Source organism: Aphis gossypii, chromosome 1, assembly GCF_020184175.1.
Source record: "Aphis gossypii isolate Hap1 chromosome 1, ASM2018417v2, whole genome shotgun sequence".
NCBI lineage: Eukaryota > Metazoa > Arthropoda > Insecta > Hemiptera > Aphididae > Aphis > Aphis gossypii.
The window spans coordinates 15,169,681-15,191,526 of NC_065530.1; the positions used below are offsets into that span (position 1 = coordinate 15,169,681).

The 21,846-nt window shown below is 34.4% G+C and overlaps 1 protein-coding gene across 1 annotated transcript in view; it reads right to left on the minus strand.

Moving 5' to 3' along the window:
• LOC114129153 (low-density lipoprotein receptor-related protein 2) overlaps positions 1 to 21,846 on the minus strand; it is a 63,463-nt gene that overhangs the window by 9,929 nt on the left and 31,688 nt on the right. The window contains exons 2-30 of the mRNA XM_027993803.2: positions 16,957 to 17,106; positions 16,371 to 16,502; positions 13,999 to 14,259; positions 13,612 to 13,863; positions 13,425 to 13,541; positions 11,833 to 12,768; positions 10,624 to 10,761; positions 10,312 to 10,521; positions 10,010 to 10,205; positions 9,243 to 9,496; positions 8,138 to 8,587; positions 7,337 to 7,596; positions 7,042 to 7,255; positions 6,419 to 6,695; positions 6,164 to 6,341; positions 5,903 to 6,086; positions 5,606 to 5,808; positions 5,355 to 5,539; positions 4,989 to 5,289; positions 4,693 to 4,921; positions 4,428 to 4,633; positions 4,106 to 4,365; positions 3,832 to 4,003; positions 3,530 to 3,755; positions 3,241 to 3,465; positions 1,742 to 2,262; positions 1,199 to 1,636; positions 820 to 1,127; positions 96 to 751 (exon numbers count right to left, since the gene is read on the minus strand). Of these exons, the coding sequence (XP_027849604.2) occupies positions 96 to 751; positions 820 to 1,127; positions 1,199 to 1,636; positions 1,742 to 2,262; positions 3,241 to 3,465; positions 3,530 to 3,755; positions 3,832 to 4,003; positions 4,106 to 4,365; positions 4,428 to 4,633; positions 4,693 to 4,921; positions 4,989 to 5,289; positions 5,355 to 5,539; positions 5,606 to 5,808; positions 5,903 to 6,086; positions 6,164 to 6,341; positions 6,419 to 6,695; positions 7,042 to 7,255; positions 7,337 to 7,596; positions 8,138 to 8,587; positions 9,243 to 9,496; positions 10,010 to 10,205; positions 10,312 to 10,521; positions 10,624 to 10,761; positions 11,833 to 12,768; positions 13,425 to 13,541; positions 13,612 to 13,863; positions 13,999 to 14,259; positions 16,371 to 16,502; positions 16,957 to 17,106 (8,139 nt within the window). The remainder of the gene's footprint in view (positions 1 to 95; positions 752 to 819; positions 1,128 to 1,198; positions 1,637 to 1,741; positions 2,263 to 3,240; positions 3,466 to 3,529; positions 3,756 to 3,831; positions 4,004 to 4,105; positions 4,366 to 4,427; positions 4,634 to 4,692; positions 4,922 to 4,988; positions 5,290 to 5,354; positions 5,540 to 5,605; positions 5,809 to 5,902; positions 6,087 to 6,163; positions 6,342 to 6,418; positions 6,696 to 7,041; positions 7,256 to 7,336; positions 7,597 to 8,137; positions 8,588 to 9,242; positions 9,497 to 10,009; positions 10,206 to 10,311; positions 10,522 to 10,623; positions 10,762 to 11,832; positions 12,769 to 13,424; positions 13,542 to 13,611; positions 13,864 to 13,998; positions 14,260 to 16,370; positions 16,503 to 16,956; positions 17,107 to 21,846) is intronic.

Genomic DNA, 21,846 nt, shown 5'->3' on the forward strand with positions numbered 1-21,846 from the left:
AATTGATAATTATAGATGTACTATTAATTCTACTGTAAAAACACATATCAATCACGGTTAGATTTTAGGAAACCGTGTATATAAACTATACGTACCACAGTATTTAGGGTCTTCGTCACTGTTATCGCCACAATCGTCGTCGCCGTCGCACGACCACATGCGTGAGATACACTTGCCGTTACGACAATGGAACTTATTACTCTCACAAGTGATGTTCTTATTAACGCACATACGGCCTTCATTTACGAGTTTCGAATTATCATCACACTTGCATTCAGCAGTAGCGTTGGGTCCGGGATGACAGCTCTGAGTACACCCACCGTTGCTAATCGAGCAAGGATTTACCGAACATTTTTGCCTGTCTTTTGAGTATATAGCTATATCCCTGGGCGAATCGTCTAATCTTTTAATTATTTCTATCATGTTGGCTCCGGTGTGTTTTTCTGCCCTATAAACACCTCTTAGTTGAAGGTCTGTCCAATATATATAATTTCCATGGACGGTCAAAGCAAACGGATAGATGGTTGCAGTTATTAATACTTCACGATTACCGCCATCCAGTGTAGATCTTTCTATTTTTTCTCGGACGGCATCAGACCAGTACAACATTTGGTCATCAAAATCAATCGTCAAACCACTGGGCTGTGACAAGTCTTTGTCGATGATGGCTTTTTTCAGGGATCCTGCCATTGTAGTCCTGAAGATCTTTCCGGCAGTACCGAAACGTCCCCAATCAGTGAAATACAACGTTCTAAAGAAAAAAACGATTTTTAATAAACAAAAACAAGATGTTTAACAATTATAAATTTTTTTACTAACCCATTGCACGGGTCGACTACGATTGCTCTAGGTCTTTCAACTCTAGCAATCATCACCACTTCAGTGCCATCTATATTCATGGCATAAATAGAATTGTTTGATGAATCCGTCCAGTATATTTTTTTCTGAGTCCAGTCGTACGAAATTCCTTCTGGATTGATTCGTCGGCCTAATATCGTCTTTATTTGACTGTTGCTGGGCGAATTACTTGACACAGATGATATCTGAGACATCGGTCTTATTTGAGTGAAGAATAACTTGTTGTCCGCATAGTCAAAGTCCAGACCAACCACATTCGATAGGTTACCCTTTATAAATAACAAATATAAATTATCAATTATAATTATAATTATAATCATTAACCAACTGAGATACGTACTACTGGTTTAAATGGCAATGTAGTTGACAGAGGGTCCAAACTTGCGGATCGTATTTCAGTCCTTGTGGCAAACACTAAGTATTCGGATACAGTGTCGCATTTAGTTCCAGTGCCGGCTGCTATAACTCCAGTGGCACAGTCGCAGCGGAACAAGAATTTATTTATCGAGTATGAAGGCGGAAACGAGAAACACAATTGATCGCATCCCCCATTACCAAATCTTGAACAAGAGTTGGACTCGTCCGGAGGTTGGGTATTAACGTCAAATATAGCTATATCACGCAATCTAGGGAGGCCAGTTCTAATTGGAATAGGCATGGAATTGTTTCCTGGGAGTTTGGAAGCCTTAAATACAGTCTTTAAATTTCTATCGACCCAATACATATCGCTTAAATGTATGGCGATACCCATCGGATTTGGAATATTTCGTCGAACGATCTAAAAAAAATAATTTAAAAAATAATATTTATACACGTAACGAACATATTTATAGAAATTAGAAACACGACTTGGGTAAAAAAAAAAAAGGTTTACGAGACTCACTTGTCTTTCACCTCCGCTGGACGATACTTTCTGAATTAAATCTAATCTGGCATCCACCCAGTACACATCGTGAGTGATCATATCGACAGTTAAATCCCTAGGCTGACTTATTCCGGTGGTCACAATTGGCATCCAATTAGATCCGTCCAAATATGCTTTGCCAATTTTCGGATACTGACCATAATCGATCCAATATAACAATCGCTTGATTGGGTTCACTGCCAGTTCTTTTGGCGCGTCCGTTGTTGTTTTGACAAGAACTTTGCGCATGGAACCGTCTAGCCAACATACCTCTACGTAATTTTCATGCGGGAACACGTTCGTAAAATACATATTTCCCGCAATCCAATCAATCGTTAGACCCCGTATGCCATTAGAACCGATTCCATCTTTAATTACATGCTGAAGCTCAGTACCATTTGGTCGTATTCTGTAAATACCGTTCCATATACCACGGTTGAACTCCACCCAATATATCCAGTTTTGGGACACGTGAACGTCCACATGTAATATATGATGTCCTATAAAATATTTTTGAAGTAAGTATAAATATAAATATAAGTTAGAAAATATATTTTGGGGAACACAATACGAAAAATGTATGGTATTAGTATTTAAGTATGTTCAATTCTAAGAGTTATGGTATTGACATCATGTTTTTATTGAAGTTGTTCAATGATTTATGAACAGTAAATAAACGAATTTGTGTATAAAAATAGTTTCACAATCTAAAAATTAGAACAAAAATCAGATAAAAAATATAAAAAATAATTTTTAGGTAGATAGGTAAGTTTAACAATTAAGTGAAGCGAATAATTTACGAATATAAAATATAATGTTGAGCCTAGTTCAAAAAAATCACAAGAATATCCAAATGTACTAAAATTGTCATTGTTATTTTTCCAATAAAGCAATTTTTAATACTAGCAATACAATAATCTAACACAAAAAAATTGTTAAGACATTTTATCTTCTGTTATCTTTATCCAACCTATTACTGATATCATTAATAATTAATTTAATGGTCTTCGAAAGAGTTTTTAATATTAAAATTTTTAAAATTCATATAACGTAAAACTATAGCAGAAACTGAACATTACTTTCAACAAGTAGTGAAGATATAAATGATTATATATAAATACATAATGTACATTAATTTGAACAAAATAAAAATTGTGAACCCACAATCAACAAATTATATAGGTACCTAGATTATCAATATGAGACATGTTCTATGACAATATGGATAATTGCTTCATACTATAATATAAAGTGTAATTGAAGGACATAAATCACTATGAAGACTAAAAAATGCATATATATCTCATAAAAAAAATGCTGTTAATAACTTAAATAGAGAATTAAGCTTTTTAGGATATTACTTTGACATTTTTCTCAACAGGTTTTACAATAAATTATCTGAGATAAGACAAAAAACTGTTAAACTGACATATGAGATATGACTTAAACATTAACAGTTCACGTATTATATTATTTACCTGGTCCCGATATTGGAACAATAGCATCAAGTGTATCAGTAAGACTATATCCCCTAACTAAATCTACTTGAGAAACAACCGCAAATGAAGAATGAGGTGTACACTTTATATCAAATTCCTTCTTGTATCCAACAGAGCAAGCACAAACTCTGTTACCATTTTCACTCGGAATACAAAACTGTTGACATCCTCCATTCTTCGTCACAGCACATGGATGATTTACATCTAAAAAATGTATTGATTAGATAAATTTTCCCCATTTAAATATAAACATATTTTAGAAACTCACTGGTTTTCTTTGAAAACACTTTCAATGATTTAAGATCTGGATCATTATCTAAAATTTTTTCCATCCCAGAACCATCTTCAGCATTGACTCTTACAAGGTGATCATATCTAGAGTCTATGAAATATAGATACCGATCGTAAATTCCCATTGATTTTGGGAAAGCAATACTATTATAATCACTCATTAATGTTCGATGATTCATGCCATTCACACTCATGACTTTTATCTAGAGAGAAAAAAAAATTAAATTATTTATTCAGAAACATCCTTATTGTGAGTATAGATTTGTTCAAATAATTTACATTGCTAGGATATTGTGTACTGTAATAAATGTTTTTCTGTTCTAAATCAATCGCAATTGCTTCTGGTGTATGACCATCATTAATTAACACTTGAGGATTGGATCCATCCATATTAATTTTACCTATCTTAGGGGGTACGCCAAAGCCTCCTTGGTCAGCCCAATATAGTTTTCTGTAAAAGTATAAAAGTTTTGTTAAGTATAAGGTCACACTCAATAAACTAAACATCTTATGCCGTTCATAATACAAAAAAACAACATTTGATAACACTTACCCTTCACTGGGATCCAAAACAATACCAGTTGGTGTTGCCACAGATATGTCCTTTCCGTTGTTTGATAATAATACCATTCTGTATTTATTTATACCATCTACTTTGACTACTTCTAAGCTGGAAGACTCTCTATTTCCAATATACAAATTTCTACCATTCCAGTCAAAAGCTATGACATATGGAGCACCAACAAAACCAGTGAGTTCACCTAACAATGATGATTTATTTCCTCCGTGATATGGGGACATCATTAATGTACACTAAATATTTACATAAATATTAATAAAAATAAAATTATATTAGAAAAACAAAGACTACGTACATTGACGCTGTTAATACTTTCATCTTCTTCATTCACTTTTAATCCTTCTACCCAAAACAATGATTTAGTTTCAGTATCATAATCAACTTGTGTACCTCCTTCGATACCGACAATTGGAACAATATGTCCTGTAGTTTTATCTCCGGGTGTTAAGCTGACATCAATGATCTGGTAACCTCGCATGACTAATAAAAACGGTGATTCATCTAGGAAAAAATTATTATTAGACAATATAAAAAAATACAATTTTCATATCGTTTATTACTTTCATTGCATTTGCCATTATCTACTCTGTATCCTGGTTTACATTTACATGTATAACCACTGGGTGATGAAGGAGACAACAAACAGAGTTGTTCGCATGTAGCATTTTCACATGGATTTGGTGTAATTGGTTGTAAAGATGGATGATGTACATGAATACTTAAAGGTTGTGAAATTAAATGAGAAACAACAGTTTGATTTTTTCCTTTAAATTTATGAGCTGACAATACCTATAAGTAAAATAAAAAATGTATAGACAATTGACATTATAACAAACTCAGTTATAATTTATGTTACTCTATTCAACTGCCTATCAGTCCAGTAAAGTGTATCTTCAAATAAAGTAAGTGAATGAGGATGTAGTAAATAGTGACTTCCAGCAATAACTTGTTGACGACCGGTTCCGTTATAATAACAAAAGTCTATGAAATCAAGTTTAGAATCGGCAAAATATACTCTTTGATTAACAATGTCCAATGTTAAACCATTAGGCCAATAAATCTTTGAGCTAATAATAACAGAACGGTTTGTGCCATCCATACCAACACGTTCAATTCTTGGATTTTCTCCCCAGTCAGTCCAAAATAGCCATCTGGCTCTAAAAATGTTTAAAGTTTATGTTAATTTGATCTCACTGACTCTCATGAAGTTTAAATAACTTACCCTGGACTTGGATCTAACATCATTCCTCTTGGTTGAGTAATATTTTCTTTCAGCAAAATAATGCGATTAGTTCCATTTTCATTGGCCACTTCAACAGTATTTAGTCGGGAATCTAGCCAATAAATATGTCCTCCAATCCAATCATAAGCTAAACCTTCAACCAAATCTAATCCAGATGTAATTATCTAAACAAAATATCAAAAACACATTAATATTATTAAAACATAATACATATATATATATGTACAAACATCTTTAGGCTCGCTGCTTTTGTCCAGCCTGGATATCTTTTTAAGTTTCATATCTGACCAAAATATAGTTCCAGTATGCATGTTTGATGCAGTTGCTACAACATTTTCCACTATAATAGGGACTCGTTCTAGGCCTTGTTCCTTGAGATCAGCAACCAATATCGAATGACGATTGGAAATTATTAAAAACGCTGCGCTGTGATCTAAAAAAAAAAAAAACAAGAAATAAAAATTACCAATAAAAAATACACAAAACTGAAATATATAATTATTATTTCAAACAAGGTATCATCTTACTTAAAGCTTTGCATGTGTGTTTATCAGATTCTAAAATATAGCCAGAAGCACAGGAACAGAAATAACTGCCTTTGGTGTTGGTACAATGTTGTGAGCAAAGACCCGGTGGATCACACTCATTAAGATCCATACATTCATATGTTGTGTTTAAGACTTCACCGTGAGGACATGTGCACAGTGGTCCCTATAATTTTTGTTATTTTAATATAAACTAAAAGTCAGTACAACATTTTATTAGCCATTCAATCTAAACTAACTTACTACTGGCGTTTGTTTACATCCATTTGAGCAATAACTGCCTTCTTTGTCACATTCAGGAAGATCACAATTAGGTCCTTCATCAGCACCATTTGGACAATGAGGTATTCCGTCACATACATTTGTTATATTGACACAGCGGTTTGTTGTATTGGGACATTGCCATTCACCTGACATGCATCTACAAAAATAATATATTTAATTAAAAAAAATTTTAATTTATACTGAATGGAAAATTACAAATTTTCATATACTAACTTGAATGGTGGTGCTCCGCAAGCAAGTCTATAGTCTTCATCAGAACCATCACCGCAGTCATCTCTTCCATCACAGATATATGCCTTGAAAATACATTGTGAATTGTTACACTTAAAGTAATTTGACTGGCAAGAAACTTGTCCACAAGTTTTTGGTTCATCTGAATCATCGTCGCAGTCAGCGGTTCCGTCACAGTACCACGTTTTTGGTATGCATATACCTGACTTTTCACAGCGAAATTGTTTTTCGGTGTCACACTGATTAGGAGCCAATGTAGCTAAATTAAATAAAAAAAAATAATACGTATTCTTATAATTTGTTTGTATTTGTATTTTTTTTTTTTGATAACAATTACATGTTGCGTATCAAGTATATAAGCAATTGAGCATTTTTAACCGATCAAAATATATTTAAATAATTAGAAAAAAAATTCTAATATGAATCTATTGATCGTATTTTGGATGTACAACTTTATCATTGTCATAAGTGAGCAAATCCATTTGATAAAAATTTTTAAATAATGATTTTTAAAAGAACTATATCGCAATATAATATACAACATGTTTTCTCAATATTATGCGTTTTCAATTATAATAGTAATAACTGAACTGAGCTGCACTTACGACAACCGAGCTCGTCACTGCCGTCGTTGCAGTCCAATATGCCGTCACACTTGTACGTCTCCTGTATGCACTGCCTGAGGTCGGCGCACTTGAACTGTGTCGGTGAACACGTGATTGGTGGACAACCTTCTTCGTCTTGGTTATCGAAACAGTCGTTGTCGCCGTCACACACCCACGTCTGCGGAATACAGTGACCGGACCTCGGACAAGTGAACTGAAAACAGACAACGAATTTCCGACTATATTATTACTGTTATTTGACTAACCGTCAACGATCGGTCGGCATTGAACCTACTTGGAAATAGGCACACGTTTTTTCAGCGCAAAAGTCGCCTTCGTCCGAACCGTCACCACAATCGTTTTCGGAGTCACATTTCCACGTAGCCGGTACGCAGCGGCCATTGTCGCATAAGAATTGAGTCGAAGAGCACGTGACGTTCGTGCACCCCGTTTCGTCGCTGTAATCGCCGCAGTCGTTTTCACCGTCGCACCGGAACGTACCCGGTACGCAACGGCCGGAACCGCACTGCCATTCACCCGGAGCGCAGGTAGGTTCTGAAAAACGATTATGAAAATGAGTAAAGAACAACAAATAATACGTTACACGTTCGGGTAAAACGGAAAATATTGATTATCTGCGAGAAATGAAGATTAATAATTGAAACACATGAAAAAATTATCAATTATTGTACCATTGATTTCAGTTGGATAATATTTAATGACAGAACGTATCGTCAGACATTTTTTTTTTTTTTTTTAATGATTTAATACTTTATTTACAATATTTTTACAAAAATGTCTAATAATAATTAGTTGAATGTAACATTACAAACTAACAAAAAGTAAAATGAAAAAAATATTTGAAAAGTATTTAAATACTGCCAAGTATTTGTATTAGTTTTTTAATAGGTACTTTTTCTTAAAAGTATTTTAAATGTATTTTAAATACTTCCATAACATCCGGTTCAGAATGATGGTGACATATTATTAAAGTGAGCATTAAAAACGAGTACTTACACCGCAACAAGTCGGTACTCAGGTAAGTACCTACTATTAAAATATATTATTATTGTATTAATAATAATATTGTACTCACTGGTGCAATTTTGTTCCTCGTCGGAGTTGTCGAGACAATCGTCGTCGCCGTCACACACCCAAGCCTTAGGTATGCACCGCATATTGTTGCACGTGAAGTCCCACGTGTTCGGGCAAGCCGTCACCGGCGGTTCGGCGCTCGGGTCGGCCACGCACGTCTTGCCGTCCGAGTCGACCTTCTCGCCGTACGGACAGCCGCACTGTGCCTGGAGCGACGACGTCGACGACTTATTGGACGGCAACGCGAAACAAAGCTTTTGGCAACCACCGTAGTTGGACGCGACCGAGCACGGATGAGAGTAGTCGATCAGCTGTTCGTGTTCACTGTAAATCTTTACGCCATACAGCCGGTTGTTCTGCGGCTCCCGGACCTCGATGTTGGAAACGACTCCGGTCAGCTTATGTATCTTGATTATGGCGTCTAGTCGCCAATCGGTGATGTACATCCAATCTACGAGAGAAAACCATACAGTCAATGGAGCACACCGTGCCAACTGCAGCAGCCCTACAGGGTTTTCGAACAAACCCTACAAGGTCGGCACTCGTAAAGACCAGTAGCAAAGACAGTATAGCAAATTTGTGTTCCGGTGGGTTCTCCAATTTTGTGTACAGCTTATGAACTTCAATAGAGTTATAAATTACCACTGTAGCCAATCTAATAGGCAAGAATGTTATGAGTGTTTTGTGGTGGGTTTTTTACAATAATGTAATCGTCATTTGAGTATCTATCGTAATTTTTAATTTTACAATAATAATATAGGTCCATTATCTCTATTATTAAAGCTTAGGTACTGCACAAAATTGAAACTATGTAACACAAATTACTGTACTTCTGCAAGTAGGAAACAATACGTATACTTAACCAAAGCATTAACTATTTAATAATACATATATGTTGACTTAAAAAGTTAATTTAATTTTTAATTTACCAAACTATTTAACCAACTGTATATGTATGTATAATGATGACGCAATGATTACGTGTTTTATAAAATTAAAATCAAGGAACAAACATTTTATTCAATACTGTGAATCGTCGTTTAGGGGGTTACTTAAAATGCCTTAAAACGCCCAATTAAGACCAAGTAAATCATTGAAATGCATACCGTAATGTGTGACTATCGAAAACGGATGTCGTATAAGCGTGGAGTTGATAGTCTTCACGTCTGTTCCGTCCAAATTCGAGTGCTGGACGTGGTCCAGCAGTGCGTCACACCAGTACAGTCGGTCCGTAGCGAAATCCACGGCCAAACCGTTTGGCCATCCCAGTGTGATGTTACGGAACACGATCAGATTCGAACCGTCGGTGTACGCACGGCTAATGTTGGCCGGTCGGTCCCATTCCGAAAAGAATATATACCTGAAATCCATTAACCATAATATTATAATGTTCGGAGTCGTTAAATAATATACAATAATGAAAAGTCATGAACACGGCGTCGTTACATAACGATTTGATATAATCAAATTTTGCACTTTAAACACAATTAGGCACACTACATGGTAATTGTATACAATTAAAATTCATAGCGAAATCATCCCAGTACATATATATTTAATTGAAATAAATAATTTTTGCATGCCGCTATTTAAATCATAATTTAAACCAATTATTTTTGAGAAAACGGTATCCTACCGAATCAAAAACAAAAAAAAGTTTGCTTATAACGTCTGTAAAAATTAAATCCATCTGGCACAAACATTTTCAACAATGATTTAGGTCAGTGTTAAAAGTAAAATGTAATTTTCACAGGATCTAAACTATATTATATTGTATAGTGTAGGTACTGCAGGTTACCCGTAAAACTTTTTATCAGAGTATCAGACTCGAATGCAGTCATAAATTATTATGTTTTCTTCTTACGACACTTACCCCTTGTTAGGGTGAACAACAATTGCTCTTGGTCTTTTCATATTCTTCAATAGCACTCTTTTGTTAGTCACGTTGCGAGTGCTTAACACGTTCAATGTACCTTTTCTACTGTCGATATAGTACAGGTTCTTGGCCACCCAGTCAACGGCAAGGCCTTCCACGCCCTCGTTCTGTGACGCCAATACAATTTCTCTACCTGCAAATATTCCACGGTTATAAGCTAGTACACAATGGTGTTTTCACTAAAACGTGTTTATTACATAAGTACAACGTTAAGCGTGAAAAGGTGCGTAAACGCTTACCTGTTCCGTTTCTATGTATCCTGTATATAACGTCCTGAAGAACGTCGGAATAATATATGTAATTGTCACGAGCATCGAAATCTAGACCAACGAACCTCGCTCTCCTCGAGGACACCGGTAGTATGGCATCAGTAAACCCTTGCGAAACTTTATTCAAGACTTTGCCTTTGATGAACCTTTGTTGCGAGTATAATAAAAACTCGTCGACCACTAAAATAAAAATAAAAAACATCAGGTAAACACATATAGACGTTATTATTCGATAAATACACGAATCACGGACGAGTGTTTATGGATATATCATATACTTACAAACGCAGTTGCGCATATCTTGCGCAAGTTGATATCCCATGTTACAAGCACACCTGTGGGCTAACAAACCGTCGCTGCCCCTAGTAACTATACACATGTGTTGACAACCGGCATTGATCTTGCTGCAAGGTGACGATACTGTGAACACAAAACACTGATAATAAATATTATATTTTATAATATTGTGGTTATAATGATTGACAGGTCCCCTACCGTACAAAAACACATCATTAAGTACATCAACTAAATTTTAAGATATTCAGATATAGACGATATAGTTATATATTATACTTATTTTTTATGAAAAAAACTATTTAAATATGTTTAAATATTGATATCTAATACAATTATACGGGATGATTATGTAATAATTATGTTATACCAGTAAATTGCGATTATAAAGGTGACAACAGTAGAAGATAGATTTAGATACAACTTTTTAACCACAGACGATAAAATATGAAAAGACTTAGAACATTTTTCTTAGAAGACAATGTAATAGATAAAAGCCATGTGAATTAAGTTTCATAAATGAATACAAATAAAAAAATTTTTTTGTTAATTTTGTTGAAAAATAAGGCATCTATTGCGGTTTCAGCTTCTATAGCTTTTACTCATCACATGTTTTTTATAGTAATTAAAATTAGAAACTATTTTTTTTTTTAGTCAAAAAATATACATATTTATTTATATTATATATATATAGTATAAATGCACACGAGTGAGTAGACATATAGAATATATTTTACATGCCTACCAATTTATAACTATACTTTATTATTGATAAAAAAAATAATACCAGTATTACCGTAATGCATGCAAAAATGCAAGAATCGATTGGATAGACGGGGTGCTACGTAAAATTAGCACCTCAGTAATGTTATCTATAGTGGCAGAAAAAATCGATTTAAATTTTTTTTTTATTGACGTAGTAAATTTTTCTGAATTAGTTGTAAAAAAAATAACACTAATTTAGAACCAAATGTTGGGATACAAACTTCACGTACGTGCAAATGTATAAAACTTACGCACGCTTTTAGTTGTTTAGTAAGTAAAATAATTATGGAATATTTGATGGTCTGTAGTAATAATATATGTGATAATGTGTAACAAATGAAGAGGTCTCCCACGGTTATTCATATATTATATTAGGTGTATTCATCATTAGCTATAAAGATTAAGGACTCAAATGTTGTACACGTCACTTACCTTCTCTTTGGACGAGCGAATGGACGATTTTCACCGATTTCGGGTCCTTGATGTCGCGATTCTTGTACACGGACGAGACGCTCGTCGGGTCGTACTTGTTGACGCTCAGTATGCCCTGCTTAGTGCCGTCCGACCAGTATACGCGATTTTCGAACACCGCCAGTCGGGACGGCGATGGCACCTGCGGCCCCCTGAGTATGAGGTGTCGGTCGTTTCCGTCGTAGTCGACCGTTTCGATGTAATCAAGCAGCGAGTCACACCAGTACAACCGCTTGTCGAGTATGTCGGCCGAAACGCCGGACGCCTTGTACACAGCGTCGGTGACTATGGCTTTGGTGTCGCCACCGTCCATGTTGGCGCGGATTAACTGGTTGCCGTCCGCTATGAACATGTACCCTTGGGTGGGATCGAGCGCGATGTCCGACGGGTTGGTCAAGTTGCTGCTCAGCACGATCGCGTGCCAACGACCGTTTAGCTCGAACACGTCCACCTTCTGGCCAACGCCGTCCACTACATACAGCTTGTTGCCGACCCAGTCCACCGCCACCGAAATGGGTTCCCACATTCCCGGCAACGTGATCTCGGGCGGCATGGCGTTGCCGTCCCGCACGAACTTGTCCACGTCGAGCAACCTCGCCGACTTGATCTTCTTCAGCTTCACGTCCGACCAGTACAGCGTGTTGAATGCGTAATGGTAGTCCATGCCGCTGGCCGACGTCGCGTTGGCCACCACCACCTGGTTTTGGTACTTGGAGTCCATTTTCATGATGTTTCTGTCCTGGGCGAAGTACACCTGGAACGGTTGTGTCCGGTTGTTGACTACGCACTTTTTCCGTTCCATCAGCGTGTACCCGGGATAACAGCTGCACGTGTACGATCCTTCAGAGTTCTTGCACATCTGTTCGCAGAATCCCCATTCGGAACACTCGTCACGATCTGAAAGTATAACCATAACATATTATAACACACACCCGCGATCACGCCATTGAAAATCACGTCGTACGGGTTTTCGTAAGCGTAGGACACGAGTCGTCCCTTTTACCGTTTATCAATGAAAAATCATCGATTGCCAACAAAATTTCTATAGTATTATTTTTTATTACATATTTTTATTTTTATTTTTTTTTTTGAAAAGGAAATTCTATAATCAGGTACTTATCGTAATTCGTAATCATACAATATTTCAAAGTGTATGAATTACCTGAAATTAACCTAATCGAGGCCGTCGGCACGCTGACACGTCGAACTCGTATAGAAAACCGACCGATAAGAAAAACAATATATTTTATTTGAACTATTGCGACTAAATTTAACTTAATAGATCTATGAAATTGCGATTTTTTTAAATGACGTTATAAGATATATAGAAATTAAAAATTAAAATATTGTCGCGAGAATAAAATATTTTCAGGTTTTTTGAAAAGTGTTATGCAGAGTTAGGTGTACTGACAAAAAATGAGATGTACTGTGCAAAACAATAAAAGTAATGAAATTTTAATGGCTATGGTCGTAAACCGACTTATACGTCACACTTCATGACCTGACTACCTCTAAATAATACAAATACTATATTATATACTATAAGTACTAACCTATACACGTTTTTGAATCGTTTGCAATTTTTCTTCCTTCCGGACAATAACACGAGCCACCGGTTGGTGACGCCTGACACTTGTACTCGCAGCCCAGAGCCGGACAACTGAGTGAAGCTATAAACAAGACACGTAAGTATAAAATACAATAAGGGGGGAAAATATTTATTTATTTTTTAACGCTTACAGCAAGCTTCCTCTTCGTCGGCATTATCATCGCAGTCCTTATGCCCGTCACACAGTTGCGACTTGTTTATACACTTGGGCCGTTTGTTCGGTCCGCCCTGGGGACATAGATATTTACCCGGGCAAGCTAGCGCAGTGCAATTCAACTCGTCCGTGCCATCGTGACAATCGGCGTATCCGTCGCACTGGTAGTTGAGCGGAATGCAAAGCCCGTTGCCACACCGAAACTGGCCGACGTGACAAGCCGCAAAATCTTTTGGAAAATCAAACGTTTAAGTGAAACCAATAGATAAATCGCAAAACAGAATGGACGAAGACGTCCACCATCTACAGATCATCGAGTTTGTATGTGTTTATATATATATATATATATATATTTAATACTTACTGCAGTTTTCTTCGTCACTGTTGTCGCCACAATTGTTTTGATGGTCGCATTTCAGTTTCGGATCGATGCATTTTTGTCCGTTTAGACACCGGAATTTGTCTAGTGGACACGATATGTTCATTGCCGACCCGCAGTTCTCTTCGTCCTTGTGGTTGCGGCAGTCGTAGTAACCGTCGCACCGCTTGTGCTTGGGCAGACATGGACCACTGCTCGGACCGTTCACCTCGCACCGGAAGTCTTCAGTCTGACATTTTCGGTACGCTAAGCAATAAATTGCACATAATGCACATTGTAATAATATAATATATCGCGTTGTATAATAATGTGTCTTTAAAGATAAATCACGACGACCCAAGATTATCAAAACGTGTGCGACGTGAAAAAGAAAACGCCCGACCGTAATTGACAAAACAGCAGCACCGGAGAGATCAAAACACTTCACGATACACGACTGATAGTGCGATAGGTTTTGCGAGAGTTTCAACACACGAAGTTATAATATAAACGAAGACGAATGATTTCCGCAAGTCTCGTCCTGTTTCCACAAATTGTTTTCGTACTACAGATGTGATGAAACGATTAAGTCCCGCGCATCATGGTTGCCCGTTTCTTTTTATTTCAAAAATGTGTATATAATGCTGTCACTTATTATATTATATGCTCGCTACACGCAATATAATCGAATTTTAGATTAAAATCTTTGAAAATTCTCTGAATGTACGTTATTTATTATTACAAGTCGTTTAATGTATATTATTCCGCCTTTCTGCAGCCTTCATACATTCGCGAATATTCAAATAGGCGTTTAATTAATGAAAAAAAACCTCATCACCGAAGATCGTTCCATTATTTCAATACGACGATGTTATTACACCGGTTGCACATGTTGATAACATTACACGTATGTATACCAACTTAAAGACCATAATTATTATCAAACAGATTAATTTGTAAATAGATCGTATGCAAGGAATGCACGTACAAAGTATATATTACTTCGATTTAATATTTTTCTCTCCCGACAGATCGCCTATAGTATAGCATATAATACGTGGTGTACACGGACACTCGAATAATATTGAAGAATTACGAGGGAGATAAGTGAAAAAAAAAATAATGTTATACAGCCTACCTCATCGGATTTTTCTAAAATCACAATTCGTTTAAGCCGCTGACGGTCGCATTCAGAAATAGACATAATATGTTTAAACGTACATAGTCTGCCGTAATGCAGTTGTAAATATTGCGGATGAATCGATTCATTTATATAATATGTATAGTTGTACATTGTTTGTGCATCACTATTGTTCATTTTGACCAATTTTGTAACTCTGTTGCAATCGTTTCAATTTTGGGTTATGCGCATCGCTTGCGCAGCTCCTACTACCTTATGTCTTAATTATCGTACACAATTTGCACATCAGCATATTTAACAATAGTACTGGTATAGAGAAAGGAAATCCAAAAAAATTAAATTCAACACTTAAGAAGCTAATATATATATATATATATTTTTTTTTTTAATTAAAAAAAAAAAAATTCGTATATTAGTTTGATACTATAAAAGTGATAGAATCTTCGGCTAATCTACAATTTATTGTTCCCAAATGTTGTAAACAAGAATAGATGTAAAAATCATAAATCGGGGTCATTCATATATATTATATAGTCACGCTTAGACCCAAAATCAAAATTCACTTTATAGTTGTAACATTGATTAGGAACGCTCAAAAGTGCAAGTTGTTTACTAACTCTTAGAAGGTACCTATAGCTTAACACATTTTAACAGTCGTAATAATTATATTTTCAAATATTTTGTAAGTAGGTATTTCTGTTTACAAATATAAACGAATGGGAGTGGTACGTATACTATACGACAAGATTAAATAACTTAAGTGCACCGGTGACTCGTAACCATGGCCAACCTATAAATTGTTATCATAGTATAGCATAATTTATAGATATATGTATTTTAACTATACATTATACAACTAGTATTTAAAATTTAAGAGAACAAGAAAATGTATTTTAAATTGTTTATGTTATAAAGGTTAGAAAGATACAAGTACTTATACCTAATAAATTGACATATCATACATGAATTACAGCAATTATTTAATTTTCAAGTTCATCTTACAAAATTTAGTACTTTCTTAAAAGTTCTTTGAATAAGTTATGTACTCTACCAACAACTCGTTCGATATGCTGATGTTCAAACTTTGACGGGCAATATACAAGTATATATTACGAATGGCATAACTCGATATTTTTATTACATCATACTTTCCGTTTCAAATTATCGGTAAGTAATTTAGTTAGGAGCGTACGGGTAAAGTTTGGGTCAAGTGTTAGGTATATGATGATATACTCACAGCAATCAGCCTCGTCGGAACCGTCCACACAGTCTACGGTAACGTCGCACCGATAGTGCGGCGGGTAACAGTACGTCTTGTTCCAATGGTACTGGCGGCACGGCAGCAGCGTGGGTTCGCACTCGGGCGGAGCTAATGGTAAATCAAACATGAAACGACATTATTATTTGTTTTTCACTCTGTCGCTGACCACTCTGTATAATTCACAGCGTGTCAAACCCAACGCGTTGATGCGACGGGTCGGTGTGCCTATATTATACATTATGTGTCACCGACACGGCGACACTATATTATATACCACGAAACTAAAACAACTAGGTGCCTAACCGATAAAATGCGGCTATTATGAAAAAAAAAAAACTTATTGTTAGGTTAAAAGATTTATAAAATATTTATAATAGAAAAATAAACAAGTACGAACTGACTAAAGCTTCTAGAAAAATAAAATCAAGTACGCGCTGTCTATAAGATTAAAAGTTTACGTATTAGACCAGAGTGAAAAACCTAATCGTAAAAATAATGAACCTACACTACTCTGTCGACTGCCTTTATTATTTTTATTATTATTATTATGATTATCACTCACGGCAACTCTGAAACTCGTCCTCTCCCCGGTCGCAGTCTTTTTGCATGTTGCACAGCAAGTCGGAAGTTATGCACTTGCCGTCCGAGCATCGAAACATCCCCGGGCCGCATGTCGTCGTCACCGGAACACCAGTCGTCGTTTCGGCGACTACTAAAACACAAAAAACGAGAACAAAATGATTAATACACACAGTCGAACAATTTTTAATTTAACACCCAAAAACGAAAATCTTTCACCGTACAATACGCAGTCATGTACACTTTGGGCACTCCTGTACCGGGTCTACAATAAACGAACACACTACGATATACAACATAGGTATATATAAATTATATTGTACAAGAGACCATTGTGTTTCGAGCACACCTTCAAACGGACGGACGCCAGAAACATATATATATATACATACATGTATATACGTGTATATAAGTATTTTATTATATGTGTACCTAATACTGGCTATACGTTAATATACATTTACTACAGGTAAGTAATAAAATATATCACTGGTTCGTCTGCTTATATATTATATATATTATATATATAATATAACTATTACATTATTATTTATGTACAACACGTAGGTTATACCTCGCGCCGTCGCCATTGCACCGGTGGTCGTCGTCATCGTCCACGGATAATGATAACAATAATAATCGAATAAGACACGTCTCACTTACGCCCGTGCCCGATAAACAGATACCTACATATTTTTTGTTTTTATTCTTGAATATTTACAATTAAACGTTATGGTACGATTATGTATACGATCTATATATGATATAATACAGGAATCAATATGCGTTGATGCAGTCAGCGTGACAATGAGACTTTGGGACTTACACTTTTAAGTAGATTCATAGGTGACATTCTCTAGAGTAAGAATAGCTACATAGTACAACTATGTAAACGTACCAACTGCGATCTATAGACTTATAGATGGACGCGGCGTTACTATTAGTAATAACACGTTACAGATTGAAAAATATAGTCAAAATTTGGTTTTGGATTTCTGGTGCAGTTGCTAAATACATTCATATTAAACAAAATTGTTAAAAATAAGATAATTTACGAATTTAAAACATGAAATGGCGTTTTATAAAAGTTAAAAAATAAACAAAAGATATCGATAGACATACGTACGCGAAAAATGAAATTGTGTGATAGTATCGTATTCATTTATTAATAACAACAATAACTATAGTTTTGAAGTATATAATGTCGCAGGTAAAATATTGATTATTAAATTAAACGGAGTGTTCAGACGCATATTATTAAAATAGTATTGAATAGTATAAAATATTAAAATATATTTTTTCTATCAATTACTAAATAATACAAGAACTAAATATCGTCACTTGATCAGAATAACAGTAAACGTAAATTTTGAGCAGGTAAGACCAGGAATTTATCACATATTACACATATTGGTTATTTATATAGGTAAACACTATACATGTATATTATACAATCATGAATAATGTACCTAAACCAAAATTTGCACATGTCTATACATAATATGATATCCCATACTTTATAAATAATTATGAATGTAATATAGAATAATAAATTCTTTTATTGTGAACCAAGTAAATATATCTCAGAAAATACAATAAAAGAATTTTTAAAAAATACAAATTTTTTAAACGTTTAATACCATATACCTATATTATATATATTTTACATTTTTCTATACAGTATATAGTGACATCGATACACTTCTAAAAACTCTAAAAAAAATTAATTTCCTATACTTTCTTTAATGATTGACAATAAAAGAATAATAATATAATCAGTATGAGCACATTTGCACCGGACGATTTTCGTGAGTTTACGAACCAATGAATCGACTGAAACACGGCAGTGGCAGCGGGCACGGTCACAATAAGCGCATTTATATACATTATACCTATAAGCATGTATTTATTATATATATAAATATAGTATATACATTGAAATATAATTTTATATGGAACGATAGTCACCGCCACCGTTATGAGTGTGGTGCGTGCGCTAGTATTGTTTGAAGGGGAAAAAAGTACGATTTTTTTTTACTATAATTGGACATCAATAAAAAAAAATTTGTTTCATGAGTGTATATTATATTGTAATTATTTGTTCTGTGTTATTGTTATATTGGCCCGCATTTTACGGACACCGCGAAATCAGGTCGTTTGTGAATTAACCCACACTACTAAAATATTATTGCGGATAGCGAACGCGAAAAGTTCGATTACAATAATTGTACCTATATCATAATATGAAGTCATAGAAATCATCGTGGCGTTATAAGAAAATTAACACACAGATACAATGATATTATAATTGATATAATAGGAATATTTCTATTTCCATATTTTTTATCGTTAAACGCATCAAAAAAATTACTGTTATAGATGGATCAAAATTGCAACCACTGTTATATAATTTTCTTTTACTATTTCCGTGTTAAAATACGAAAGAAAAACAGCTTTCATAGAAGAAAATATTTGAACTATTAATAATTGGTGATAACCACACCACCGCCACACAAAAATTGAGACGGGTATTATAATATTCAATGTATGTAAAAATCATAAGCCCATAAAATATATTGAATAAAACGACTGAGAAAAATATGGACTGCAAGTCTGTACATATAATATGCTATATAATTTTTGAACGCATTATATACAGGCGTATCAATTATTCCTTCACAATCGCGTATAATACCTATATTATTATAAATACGAACGAATAAATAACAATAATATATATATACCATTATACCTGCGTAATTAAAATAGTAATAATATAATTATTACACGCACATATTATACATATATATTATATACCAGCACAATATAGGAGTCTAATGAGTCTACATATATTTCTTATGTGGTATTGTATAGCAGTCTTATAATAATATGTTTAAGTCATACATCATCAAATAGCAACGGCCGCGATATTATACACTTCTCAAATTACTTTTTTTTTCTTATCAGAATCCGACACCCCGTCGTAAAAAAAAACTATAAAAAATATTCTAGCTCACTCCACCGTAATGACACTGGAAAATCGAACACACGTAATGTGTATAGATAGGTACTCTATTAATATATAATATACATTATGCATTTATACGGCGGGTTCGCAAAAGTTATAGTATAATATGTAAATGTGTAATGTATTCTAATAACATAGTATACTCGTGTGTGCTATGTATATTTATATATACATACATTATACCTGCGTCCTACAGGAACAATCAAATAACGTTTTCACGGTGTCACAGTGTTCGTAATAATAATATAGATATTAGATACATATATATATATATATGTACCATTTTCGTGCTATGCGGCCGTTGTAAAGTCGTCTACGACGAAGACTTTCTCCGACATAATTTACTTTATATTATATAGGTACTAGGTAGCTATATAGTATATAATATACATGTGTGTATGTATGTATACAGTCTACAATATATAAGCGACACAATACAATGAATCGAAAATTCAGTATACGAGTATAATGTATATATATATTTTTTTTTTGAGGGGGAGCTTAAGTTTTAGAACTTTATAAAATATTATTTATATTAGGTTTATCGCAATATTTAACTTCTGGTTAGTTCTTCTTATATATTATTCTTACATCCTTTATAAATACAACAACCTCTTTTAAAAGTATCAGCACTATATTATAACATTGTTTCTTATAGCAAGAGTTTATAACACTAATTGATAAATCAATATAGTAACAGGAAATTAATTATAAAAAGCATTAACGCAAATATGATGTTATCTTTGCGCCACCAACCCACTCATCAGTCACCACTGATGCGCGTAAATTAAATACACACCCTACAAATATGAAATTTTAATGCAGCCTTTGACACAAACATGCTATCGGGGTGTAAGCACAATACATATTATGTCAAAAACCATACATCGTAGTGAGTACCTGTGCGTACTATGGCAAACGCATAATATTATACATTATATTCACGCTCAAGTATATGACTCGTCGCCCTACTTATAGCTTTTCATTAGTCTATATGAGAAATCATTAAAATCGGTTTACGAGAGGTCTCATCTATCCTACAGCTACCGTATAACACACGCAAACTCATCGTTATAAAATTGCATGATAGTAATGTCGGGTAAACTATAAGTTAAAATTATACGTTGGACCATGTCGACACAAAGTTGGACACCAAATAAACGTACAGAGTACAGACCGACATTTTGTTACCACCCCAAGCGTATTGAATACACAGTATACGAGTTGGAGGTTATCATGCTTATAAGTGACTTTAATGAGTATAACATTATGCACCGCGCGGACAACTGGACTAGTAAAACGTGTAAGTACCTAAGTAGTTAGTAGGTAATCAATAAACCCGTACATCGTGCGTCATCGTGTCAGGCCTAAACACAAATATAAGTTTCGAATACATTTTTGGTATAATACTTTTTAAATTTTTTTATGACATAACATCAACAATTATTTATATATTACATGTTATAGTCAGAAAATAATAATACCTACTTAATAGATACAATTTATAAGTTTATTTCAAATATATTATAATTTAAAAGCATTATCTATGTCCTATGTATTACGCGTAGAATTCAACAAAACTACTATTATAAAATTAAGAGGTTTATTTGGTTATGTATAAGCTGACTAAACTTATAATATATTATACGATATAAATGTTAGGGATGAATTATAAGATCTATGCAATTCAAAATTGAAGAAACGATACATGAATAAATGTATACTCACAACATAATTATAATATAATGATATAGGTATATATAGTACATAGCGCTCGTGTTTAGACTTTTCCAAAAAATATTAACTGACATTTTTTAACATTTAGAAATATTAGTATAAAATATC